The sequence below is a fragment of the Chiloscyllium plagiosum genome, unplaced genomic scaffold (genome assembly GCF_037043375.1).
Source record: "Chiloscyllium plagiosum isolate Xiang-an unplaced genomic scaffold, Cpla_swu_hap1 HiC_scaffold_23, whole genome shotgun sequence".
NCBI classification, from domain to species: Eukaryota; Metazoa; Chordata; class Chondrichthyes; order Orectolobiformes; family Hemiscylliidae; genus Chiloscyllium; species Chiloscyllium plagiosum.
The window spans coordinates 28,702,502-28,715,792 of NW_028270161.1; the positions used below are offsets into that span (position 1 = coordinate 28,702,502).

The 13,291-nt window shown below is 39.1% G+C and overlaps 1 protein-coding gene across 2 annotated transcripts in view; it reads left to right on the plus strand.

Annotated features, from left to right (window-relative positions):
- phtf2 (putative homeodomain transcription factor 2) overlaps positions 1-5,287 on the plus strand; it is a 53,031-nt gene extending 47,744 nt beyond the window's left edge. For both annotated transcript variants that reach the window (XM_043713802.2, XM_087999515.1), the window contains exons 14-15: positions 1,348-1,473; positions 4,202-5,287. In XM_043713802.2, the coding sequence (XP_043569737.1) occupies positions 1,348-1,473; positions 4,202-4,222 (147 nt within the window). In that variant the 3' untranslated portion in view covers positions 4,223-5,287. The remainder of the gene's footprint in view (positions 1-1,347; positions 1,474-4,201) is intronic.
- Positions 5,288-13,291: the final 8,004 nt, after the last annotated feature.

Sequence of the window (13,291 nt, forward strand, 5' to 3'; positions counted from 1 at the left end):
GTCTCGTGAAAGCATATTAATTTTTACATTGTGAACTGAATATTTGCAGTTAATTGTGATGTTGAGGTGTCAGTGTTGGACCTAGGTGGACAAAGTCAAAAGTCACACGACACGAGGTTTATTTGAAATCACAGGCTTTTGGAGCACTCCTCCTTCATCAGGTGAAGTAGAGGGAAATGCCCAGGCACAGAATTTATAGGTAGAGAGATAATTGCAAGATTATTCCAAGTAATTACGACTGTCAAAAGATAGTACAAATGGTATGAGTGAAGTGTCAATAAGCTGAATGGCAAAGTCTTTGTATGTGATCAAAAGTGTCAATAGCTGATTAGCAAGTGAAGGGATGACCGATGATCCAATTAATTAAGGCAGAGAAATAATTACAAAAAGTCAGAAATAAGGTGGTGCTTGGGACAAATCAGATGACTGGAATAACATGAAAAGGTATAAGAGTCGAATGATGAGGATCTAGCCAAAGTAACAAGTAATCCAAAACTGTACAAACTAGTTAAGGTAGAGAGATCATAACAAGTTATCAAGGGTGATGGTGTCAAATCTTCCTTACTGTTTTGATACCATCACCCTTGATCATTATGATCTTTAGAGTGGAAAGAGGCCAGTCGGCCCAAACATCTGCACTGACCCTCTGAAGATCATCCCACCCAGACCCAACTCCCTCCAATTCTTTACCTGTAACCCCACATTTACCATGGCTAACATCTAACCTGCTCATCTTTGAACTTTGGGAGGAAACGGAGCACCTGGCAGAAACTCATGCAGGCACAGGGAGAATGAACCCAGTCCCCTGGCACTGTAAGGCCACTATGCTAACCACTGTGCCATCCTAAAACTGAGGTTTTAGATTAAGTGTAACCTTCTCGTGAAAGTGGGATTAGTCGATCCTGGCTTGCATTTCTAATTATGATTCACAAAATAAATTATGTGACTCAACATTAAGTAATCTGAGAAGTAGTCCAAATAGGAGATGAGATGTTCTTCTGCAATACAGAATAAACTACTTGGATATATAAAGCTGAGGTCTTCTAGCACCACAGAATGATATAATCACAGCATTGCAAGTTTTTTTGGTAGTTTCCATCATAAATATTAAATTTATAAATTGAACAGTTGGCAATAAAGTATGACCAAATAGGGCTAGTCATAAGGATTTGTAATCAGGAAGTTTACATCAAATAAATATTTATATTATACATGATAGATGGTAATTTCTATAATTATACTCTCTGCGTATTGAGATACCCCCATGAATTACTCAATCAATGCTTTAAGTATTTTATGAAATTGTTGGTATATTTTATGATACTGAAAAATGTATCTTCTCTTTAGGAATTGGATACACCTTTTAGATTATATGGATTGACAATGAATCCGCTGCTATATAACATTACCCAGGTTGTGATTCTTTCAGCTGTGTCTGGTGTTATTAGTGACTTGCTGGGTTTTAATCTAAAGGTCAGTTTCTTCAACTAAGAGAGGAGCATTACAACTGTCTTATCCTCTCAGAATAATATAATTCATTAGCATAAGCTCTACTTTTAAATGTACAAGTAGTATGTTACTCTTTCTGAATGTTTTAGAATGCTAAATATCTATTTTGCAATTTGTTAAACATTTTACATCTGGTATAGTTTGAAGCGAGTATTGCATAATATGCATATAAATCTATGGGTCCTGACTTTCTGTTGCCGCACCACTGCTACTTTGTTAGAAATATGGCGGTTCCTCTGAAGAAGTTAGAGGAATTAAGATCGGAATGAATTCAAAGCTATAGTGTGAAACATATGTCTGCTGCCACACATTAGTCTTCATTTACAGATTAGCAAGAATGTTTCCCTATTTACCTATAGGTCAGGCAATGGTGCATTGTGCTAAAGAAAAATCAATTATCTGGAAAATAATTTGGTCAGTGAGACAAAAGTTCTATTTATTGCCATTGCTTTTGAAACAAAGTTTCAGATAGTTTATCAAATGAATTTCTGTAATCCCATCAGTCATTTACAACTTTTTGTCAAATTAAACTACACATGTTCCCTTTAGGGTTTGACTTCTGTCCAAGTAATGAGACACCAGCTAGCCTGAAATACGACAATAACAATTAGTGGAAATATCAACAGTGAAAGACACTACATATCTATGCATAATTTTTAAATCCTTAAAGTGTTCAAGTTAATGCAATATCGCCTTTCTATAGATGTTAATCTCATCCATAATATGTTGAGAACTCTAGACAATCTTTAATTTGTGTAAGGACCATTAACTCAATTTCAGTGACAGCCAGCTTCAGTTGTTTTGATCTATTAGGCCCCAAGTCATAGAGTCATAGAGAGGGACAGCATGGAAACAGACTTTCGGTCCAACCCGTCCATGCTGACCAGATATCCCAACCGAATCTAGTCCCACCTGCCAGCACCCGGCCCATATCCCTCCAAACCCTTCCTATTCATATACCCATCCAAATGCCTCTTAAATGTTGCAACTGTACCAGCCTCCACCACATCCTCTGGCAACTCATTCCATACACTTACCACCCTCTGCGTGAAAAGGTCTCTTTTATATCTTTCTCCTCTCACCCTAAACCTATGCCCTCTAGTTCTGGACTCCCTGACCCCAGGGAAAAGACTTTGTCTATTTATCCTATCCATGCCCCTCATAATTTTGTAAACCTCTATAAGGTCATCCCTCAGCCTCCGATGCTCCAGGGAAAATAGCCCCAGCCTGTTCAGCCTTACTGTACAGCATCTAGTACTTTAACATGGTGTAAAATGTAATTGCTTCTTTTAAATAAATACTGGAATCTAAAGAAGCAATTTATTCCTGACTGATAAAATCCAGATCCACTTTAGTTCTTTTGAATTGGTATTAGAATGTTGTTGTTTTATTGCCTGCAGCATTAAAATAGAAAATTCTATCCTGTGAGTTTACAAATGTATTCTAAAATCCATTTGAGAAAAAGAAGCTGCATTTGCCTATTATTATTTGCAGTGTGAATTTTACAGGCTATACTGCAATAGTGATGTCATTTGCAGCAATGGATGCATTTCAATCATATGAGTTCAATTAAATAAAAATTGTTTAGGAGCAGGGGTAGTCCATTAAGCCCATTCAAGCTTCGTCATTCAGTGACTGATCTGGTTGTAATTTCAACTTCATCTTCCTGTCAGTCCCACACCTTCATGCAATTCACTGACATAAATCCTAAATAGTTGAGGCCCAGCGTTGATTCCTGTGGCATTCCATTCATTATACTTTGCCAACCCAAAAACAACACTATTCTAAACCTATTCTCTGCCTCCTATTAATTAATCAATCCTTTATCTGTACCTTTGTTATTCTCCGCAGCAACCTTTAGATATGCTTGTTATGAAATGCCTTTTACAAATCCAAGTATGCTGTATCAACAAGTTCCCTTTTCTCAGCCTTGTTTGTTGGTTCCTCAAATAATTCTAATAACTTAAATGCTTTGCCTTGCACAAAGCCATGTTGACTGCATGATCTTACTATAACCTTTCTTAATAATGAATTCTAGCTATTTCCCTAATAACAGATACAAATACACTTACCTTCTGAAGATGTAAAAGTTAACTCTGTTCCTCCATCATTTACTGTGTTTGTTTCAGATTTCCAGAATCCACAGTATTTTGCTTGCCCTCCACTTTTTTTCAAAAGAGGTGTTACATTTATTTTCCAATCTGTTAGGGGCCTTTTAGAATCCTTGGAAGATTATAAACAATGCATCTTCTATCTGTGCTGCCAGTCCTTTTAAGACCTTAAGGTGTAAGTCATTTAGTCTTCCAGACATTTCAACCTTAAGGTCTAATACGTTTTTTCGGCATCTTCTCTCTGGTGAAAGCTTTGAGTTTCCAAAGATACCGGAAAATGACTTTTTTTAATATAGTGGGAACTGCGCAGAATTTCACCTTGAGGTGGATTTATTCATTATTTTTTATTGTTACTAACACTTTTTTTATACTGTGCAATGGATTTTATACACCAAGAATTGCACGGAGGCAGAAGTTAAATAATATAAATGGGCTATAAAGTATTGATAATTATTAGCGATATTGTTACAAATATGACAACAATAATCTTCCTAATGTGTTGTTTTAATAATATTAAGGAAACCTGGAATGCACAAGAAGATACAGCATAAATTTAAAACGCTTTTTCTTTTAAATTTTAGCTCTGGAAGATCAAGTCTTGATATGCTGGATTGTGAATCATATCCCCTTGGACATGTTTAAATGCAGGCATATGGCTTTACAGCTTATTACGCCACTTCTGACATGTCAAAGTGCTTACATCTACACCACTTGTGCAATTTATATTTTATCTGTTACGTGTTTCACTTTTTTGCACTTGTTTTAGTTATCAACCTATTTTGATTTACAAGTATTACTCTGTGGTCAGTTTTTAAGGAACTGTATGTAGCAGGTCAAATAAAAAAAGAACAAAGCCTTTTGATATATTCTATTTACAGCAATAAAGCTTTATGCCTGCCATTGTGAAAGGTGTTTTGATAGAAACAAATTTAACTAGCAAGAAATATATTTATTTAAACAATGGCAACACAGCTCCTGACTCTGCATCTGCACTTTTTTTTAGTATGAAAGTGAAACCGAGTTATGAGATCACTATACACCTTTTTTAAAATTTAGATGGTGTTATGTTTAATAATGAATGAAGTGCATTTTTATGAATGTAATAAGACTTATTACAATTTTGCTCTGTTAACATACAACTTAGTTCATTGTATGACTTTGAAAATATTAAAACTTTGTTTTCAGTGCAGCACAGATATGGACAGGTTATACTGGGTAGACAAAATAATTACAGCAATTTAAAATGTGAATATTTTTTCTGGTAATTATATCCATTCTGAAACTTAGAATTGACATCAGTTTCCTACCAACAAGTGGTATAACTGACATTTATTTTGAAGGAATAAACGTACTATAACTGACGAAGATGCATACTTATTTGGAATTGTGTGACATTATTTTCTAATTGAATATTGTTGTTTCTTTCATGTAGCTACTTTGTGACAAAATTTAAATAGGAATTGGTTATTGACTGACTGAATGTTAGCAACATTCACAGTTGATGAAGTCAATGTTTTGTATTGGATTTGAAAAGAAGTATGCACTACCTTTTCATTCAAAACTGATATATAAGTTTCTTAAAGACAATTTTTCTTTTAAAGCTGAGATGTACTGAATCTTTCTACATATTTCATACTTATAAAATAAACGTACTAATTGCATTCGTGCTTGGAGGCAAAAGCAAGGGCCCTGTTATTTAAATCAAACAAACAGCTTTGCATAGCCCATCCACTTCCTTTCCCAGTAAACAGAACTTGGAAGCGTTTCTTGCTAGTTCTGCTTCTTAACTGAGAAAATAAGAAGAATTTTATTAGCTGACTTTGCTGCGTGTTGATTTTTGATGGTCATGTTATTAATTACTAACTTAACTTAAATTATCAGTTTATTGCTTTGACTTCCCATGTTCACTGTGTGCCACACCTTAGCTGTCTGAAATTTGTTCACTACCCCTCCGAAATGGGAGAAACATTCAGATATACCACCCCCATGAAAAATGTCTGAATAAGTCTGATATACATGATGTGTTGTAGCAACTGACCTCTGTTATCATCTTTCAAACATTCAACTTCTGCTACTTGGAAGGATAACTGCAGCAGACACATTGAAAATACAATATGCAAGTTTCCCTCCCTTCCCTTCCTTCAATGTTGCTGGGTCAATATCCCAGAACTCCTTAGCAGCACTCTGGGTGTCCCTATACCACATGAACTGCTGTGACATTTCTAGTACTCATCCACTATTATCTCCCAACCAATGCATTCCATATTCTCACCAATCTCTGGGTGAAAAAGGTTTTCCTCAAAATATTCTCTTAATTTCCACCCTTCATCTTACAATTACACTCTCACATATTGATCCTTCAACTAAAGAGAACAGCTGCTTCCTCTCAGTTCTATCCATTGCCCTCAATCCTATACCCCCTCAGCCATCTCTGCTCCAAAGACAATGACCTGAGCATATCCAACCTCTCTTCATAGCTAAAATACTCCATCCCACGCAATATCCTGTGAATCTCCTCTAAAACCCCCTCTACGGCAATCACATCCTTCCTATAAGCGAGGTGACCAGAACTGCATGCAGTACTTCAGCCGAGGCCTAATCAAAGTTCAGTATACAGCTCTACAAAATCTCCCTGATCTTATTATAATGCCATTTTAAAGGCAAATATCCCATATGTGTTCTTAACCACCCAATTAACCTGTTCTGCCACCTTCAATGATCTGTGGACAAGCATCCCAAGATTCCTCTGAGCTTCCTTGTGTTTTGCCATTCATTGAGTACTCCCTTGTCTTGCTCCTTCTCCCAAAGTGCATCACATTACAATTTTCCAGGTTAAATCCTATCTGCCACTGATCAGTCCATATCACCGACCTTCTATATCGTCCTATAACCTGTGTCATCTGCAAACTATTATCACCCCCTCCTACACATTCTTACCTTCAGAAGTATTCTAATCAGCTTCACAAAGGTATAATCAACAATATGACAGTGAGCCAAAAGACAAGGGTAAACAATTACTTGGCTAAATGGATTACTTCTAAGAAGTTTAGAGAAGGTATTCCACAATAAAGGATTCAAAGAAATTCCTGACATTGGTTAGGTGATAGTCTTAAGAGGCAAGAGGGCTGTGGAGTGCATCAGACACAAAAATATTACAGGAGGAAGGTAAAGAGGTTGGCACAGCAAATTTGCATAAGAAAATTTAAATATTTGATATATGGAGATCAGTAGCAGTATGAATAAAAGTGATGTGTAAATGGGACTTTGTTGTGGGGGTAAGCTATAACCAGAGCTTTGGATGAGCATAGATCAGTAGGGTGGAGAATGGATGTTAGAGGCAGAGAAGTGGTGAACTTTTTGAGCCTGAATTTGATGACATCGTGGGTAGAGCCACAGGGAAGTTGCTTGGAACAGAGACTCAGTAAGCTTTGGGTTGTAGAGCATGCCAAAATTGTGGATGACTGAAAGCAGGGGACAGAGTAAAGGGCAAGAATTATGGTAGAGATTGGTGGCAATAAGCTCAGTATTCTCAGTGTTTACCTGTGGCTTCTAAAGAGCACATTATATTGAGTCTTGTTTAATTGTGATGCTTTTAGTCAATGACTTAAGCATTGGAGCTCTGAGTATGCTTTGTCAGTACCTAAGATGGGGTGGATTTCATCAGAAGTGACACTTTGAGTAGGATTCTCATTTTCATACCTACTTTCACGTTAATTTTTGATGGCCAGCCACATTTCACTTTTACCTCTCTGCAAGATAGAAGCTTGGGGAGATGTAGTATGCTGTTATCATTCTAAATGTTAGACATGATAGTATTCAGAATCCGCACAGCTGTAGCCAATCTGTCCATGGGAGAAGACAACTTTGCATTGTTCCCTGTAACATTAACTGATTCACACCTGAAGTGGACACCTCCACTCTCTGTAATTAAGGCATGGAAAGTCTACCATATTTTGTAGATTTATGTCAACTCCTTAACAATTATAATTTTCATTAATGTATTCAACTGAGTAGAGCTTATAGAAAACTGTGACTTATGCCATGGACTTTGCACTACTGTTTGGCATCTTTGTTATTCATGCTCACCTACAAATTGTGCTTAACTTCATGAATTGTTTGTGAAGTCAAGCTTTGTGACAGTACAATTCCAGAAAGTATCAATTCTTCTGAGTACTACAGGAGTCCACAGATTATTACTTTACTTATGGAAGTCCTTGTGTGGGATTGAGTTATTTTTCAGTAATTTCCTATTTTGATTTGATTAAGCTAGTGAGGAGTTAAATTATACTTTGTTTAATTGGGATTAGTTGTAAACAGTTTCAGTAAGGAAGACGCACATATAGCCCCGATCAAAAGTAAGGATTATGGCTTTTATGGTTGCTTTTATGACTCCAGCCATTGTAAACATAGACTGCCAAGTATGAGAGAGTTAAACTGTTTTTGCTTAAAGACACAGCAATGTTTCAAGTTGGTATAATTTTGTAGCATAATATAATTAACAGGTTTCTTGGAGACCAAAAGAAGCCTATAACTGTTCTTTAGAAAATAACTTCAGTTTTAGGTACTAACATTATTGTGGAGTCAAAAGTTAGTCAAAAGATAGTGGTGATTTTCCAGAAATGAAGATGTATCAGTTGTGACATGACACTCCAAAGCAGATGCATGAACTGTCACTAGTATCACCTTGATAAGCGAAGAGGGATACGCTGTCAGAAAAGGGATGATCTTACAACGTAATTAGCATGTCACAAAATGAATCAGGAGACAGCAGGCTGTGATGACTGTAAGAATCCAATAACTTGTAAATAAACCAATCAGGACCACATTTTCCAATCAGGAATTTGGCAAAGATTTAGCATGAACTATTCATGCACTGCTCATGCATTAATAAGGCAATTAAAGTGTTACTGAAAAAATGCGCACTGTCAAAGCTTTTTTTCTTACACTCATCAAGACAATTTACAAGAACACAAACTTAGATAACATTTAGACTGTATGAGATAAATATTTCATCAACTTCCTAGGTTAGAGTAAGGGCAAGGTGTAGCACTTGGAAGTGCATGATAAAATAGGGCTGAGTCAGCAGGATTAGCTGATGAGCAGAAGGCAGAGAGTGGAGATAAAGAGGTCTTTTTCAGGATGGCAACTGGTGACTAATGGAATTCTGCAGAGGCCAGTATTGGGACTATTCATGTTATACAGTAACTATCTGGACGATGGAACTGGGAGCATTACTGCTAAGTTTGTTGGTAATACAAAGATAGGTTGAGAGGCAGGTAGTGTTGAGGAAGCAGGGAGGCTGCAGCAGGACTTGGACAGGCTAGGACACTGGATAAAGAAATGGCAGATGGAATACAAGTGGGAAAGTATGAGGTTATATACTATAGCAGGAAGAATAGACTATTTTCTAAATGGGGAAAGGCTTCAGAAATCTGAAGCACAAGGTACTTGGGTGACCTAGTTCAGGATTCTCTTAAGATTAACACAGGTTCAGTTAGGAAGGCAAATGCAATGTTAGCATTCATTTTGAGAGGACTAGAATACAAGAGCAGGTATGTACTGCTGAGACTATATGAGGCTCTGGTCAGACCCTATTTTGAATACTGCGAGCAGTTTTAGACCCCACATTTACAGAAGAATGTACTGGTTTTATAGTAGCTTTCAAGAATGACCTCGGGATGAAGGTCTTGTTATACGAGGAGGATTTTGGGTAGAGGATTTGTTTATTGAAACTACCAGAATACTGAGACACTTGGATACAGCTGTGGAGGCTAAGTCACTGAGTGTACTTAAGAAATGGATAGATTCTTGATTAGTAAGAGGATCCAAGGTTTTGTGGAGAAGGCAGGTGGATGGGGTTGAAAAACGTATCAGCCATGATCAAATGGCAGTTCAGACTTGATGGACCAAATGGCTTAATTATGCTCATATCTTATGGTTTTAAATCTTATATATTAAACCAAGTTAGTTTTAATCCATAAATACATGGCTACAAGAGCAGGTCAGAATCGAGGAATCCTGCAGCAAGTAACTCACTTCCCAAAGCCTGTCCACCGTCATCAAGGCAGGAGCATGAAGGAACACTCTTATACTTGTCTGGATTAGCGCAGCTCCAACAACACTCAAGAATCAGGACAAAATAAGCCCACTTGAATGGCACTGTATTCACATCCTCCTCCATCAACACAGAGTAGCAACAGTGCATACAATCTACAAGATGCAGTGCAGAAACTCACCAAGGCTCCTTAGATAGCACCTTTCAAAGCCATAACCATACAATCAGGAAAGGCATGAGATGATAGGGAACATCGCCACTGTAAGTTCCTCTCCAAGCCATTCACTATTCTGGCTAGGAAATGTTTTACTGTTCCTAAAGTGCCACTGGGTCAAAATCCTGGAACTCCCTAAAAACACTATGGGTCTGCCTACACGAAATGGACTACAATAGTTCAAGACAATAGATTACCATGACTTCCTTACAGCAGTTAGGGATGGGCAATAAAAAGAAATGTGAGGAGAGTGATGATATTGATTGGTTGTCAAATGAACACTGATTTGTAAACATTTTGCCATGGTGAATCAGTTAAGAGTTTTCATAACACAGAGAGACCCTTCAGCCCACTTTGTCTGCACCAGTCACCAAACATCCATCTATTTTAATCTCTTTTTCTAGCACTTGAATAGCCTTGAATACTATGGAAATTTCGTGTACTCATCAAAATACTTCTTCAATATCTTGTGGGATCCCTTCTCTACCACCTTTTAGCAGCAAGTTGCAGATATCCACGACCCTCTGGGTGAAATAATTTTTCCTTAAATCCCCTCTTAATTTTCCTGCTGCTTACCTTAAAACTTGATTATTGACGCTGCTCTTATCTACCCTATGACCCTCAGAACTTTGTCCACCTCAATGTGTACACTCCTCAGCTTTCTTTGTTCTATCTCCAGCCTAGTGAATGTCTCTTCATAGCTGAATTGCTTTAGTTCAGGCAATATCCTACTGAATTGCTTCTGCAATTACATCTTTCAGAAAGAGTGGTGACCAGAATGGCACACAGTACTCCGACTATGGATTAACTATTGTTTTATGCAGCTCTATCATAACTTCCCTGCTCTTGCATTAAAAAGGCAAGTATCCCATATGCCTTTTAACCACCTTATTTACCTATCCTACTGCCTTCAAGGATCTGTGAACATGCACACAAAGATCCTTCTGATCCTCTGTACTTCTTAGGGCTCTACCGTTCAACCAATCTATTAGTTAATGATGACTGATATCGTTATGTTAGTTTTCTCTGTAAATTGGTGTCGTCATAGTGAAACGGCGACTCTTCTGCTCCTCGGATGCTGCCTGACCTGCTGTGCTTTTCCAGCACCACACTTTCAACTCTAATCTCCAGCATCCTCAGTCCTCACTTTCTCCTGTTCTCATGAATTGTGTTGAGTGCAAGGCAAAATGTTTTGACTAAATACATCTTTTTCAGCAATACTCTAGTTCTTGGAAGGAGGCAGGTATAGACCAACTGGGATCAAGTGACTCTGTTGAAGAGCATAAGGTGTGGAGTGGCATTCTTAAAAGGGAAACCAGGATGGCAAAAAGGGGATATGAAATAGCCTTGGCAGATAATGTAAATCTCTTTGGATTATCTTTAACCTTAAGAACAAAAGAGCAACTAGGGAGAGAATAGGGCCCCTTAAAGGTCAACACGGTTGTCTATGTGTGGAACACAGGAGATGAGAGAGATACTAAATGAATATTTCTCATCAGTTTTTACTGTAGAGAGAAAAAAAAACATGGAGACTTGGGAACGGAGGGAAATAAATATTGATGTCTTGAAAACAGTCCACATTACAGAAGAGAAGGTGCTGGAGGTGGATAAATCTCTGGGACCTGACCAAGTGTATCCCAGGACATTGTGAGAAGTTAGGGAAGAAATTGTGGGGCCCCTAACAGAGGTATTTGTATCATTTACAGCCATGAGTGAGGTGCTGGAGGACTGGAGGGTGGCTAATGTTGTTATTTAAGAAAGACAGTAGTTTGGGAACTCTAGACCAGTGAGTTTGACATCAATGGTAGTTAAGCTGTTGGAGGGGATTCTGAAAGATTGGATTTACATGCATTTGGAGAAGCAAGGACTGATTATGGACCATCAGCATGGCTTTGTGCATGGGAAATAGTGTCCCGCTAACTTGATTAAGTTTCTTGAAGGTGTAACCAAAAAGGTTGATGAGGACAGAGCGGTAAATATTGTCTACATGGATTTTAGTAAAACCTTTGAAAAGGTTCTACATGTTAGACTGATTAGTAAATTTAGATCACATGGGATTCAGGGTGAGCTTGCCAATTGGATACAAAATTGGTTTGACGGTAGGAGACAGAGGGTTTTGGTGGAGGCCTGTAACCAGCGATGTTCCGTAGGGTTCAGTGTTGAGCTCACTGCTATTTTTCAATTATATAAATGATTTGGATGAGAACTTAGGAGGCATGCTTAGTAAGTTTGCTGATGACACCAAAATTGGAGGCAAGAGTGTGGTTTTGGAAAAGCATAGCAGGTCAGGCAGCATCTGAGGAGCAGGAATATCCACATTTCAGACAAAAGCCCTTCATCAGGAATGAGGCTGGGAGCTTCAGGGGTGGAGAGATAAATGGGAGGGGGTTAGGCTGGGGTTAAGATAGTTGAGAGTGCAATAAGTGGATGGAGATGGGGGCTAAAGGTGATAGGTTGGAGGGGAGGGTGAAGTGGATAGTTGGGAAGGAAGATGGGCAGATGGGACATGTCATGAGGACAGTGCTGAGCTGGAAGGTTGGAACTGGGGTAAGATGGTGGGGGGGGGGGAGGGGAAATGAGGAAACTGGTGAAATCCACTTTGATACCATGGGAATGGAGGGTCCTGAGGAGGAAGATAAGGCATTCTTCCTCCAGGCGCTGGATGGTAAAGGATTCCTGATGGAGGAGGCCCAGGACCTGCACGTCCTTGGCAGAATGGGAGGGGGAGTTGAAGTATTCGGCCATGGGGCGGTGGAGTTGATTGGTGGGGGTGTCCTGGAGATGTTCTCTGAAGTGCTCTGTGAATAGGCGTCCTATCTTCCCAATTTAGAGAAGACCGCATTGGGAGTAACGGATACAGTAAATGACATGTGGAAGTGCAGGTGAAACTTTGATGGATTTGGAAGGCTCCTTTGGGGCCTTGGATGGAGGTGAGGGGGGGAGATTTGGGCGCAGGTTCTGCAATTCCTGCAGTGGCAGTGGAAGGTGCCAGGAGGGGATGGTGGGTTGTTTTGGGGGGGGGGCGTGGACCTGACGAGGTAGTCATGGAGGGAACGGTCTTTACGGAAAGCGGATAAAGGTGGGGAGGGAAATATATCTCTGGTGGTGGAAATGGCAGAGGATGATATGATATATATAGAGGTTGGTGGGGTGGAAGGTGAGGACCGGGGTGGTTCTGTCCTTGTTGCGGTTGGAGGGGTGGGGTTCAAGGGCAGGATGTGGATGCGATGTGCTGGAGTGCATCATCAACCATGTGGGAGGGGAAACTGTGGTCTTTAAAAGAGGCCATCTGGTATGTTCTGTGGTGGAACTGGTCCTCCTGGGAACAGATGCAGTGGAGGTGGAGGGATTAGGAACAAGGGATTTTTTTTGTAGGAGGCAGGGTAGGAGGAGGTGTAATCC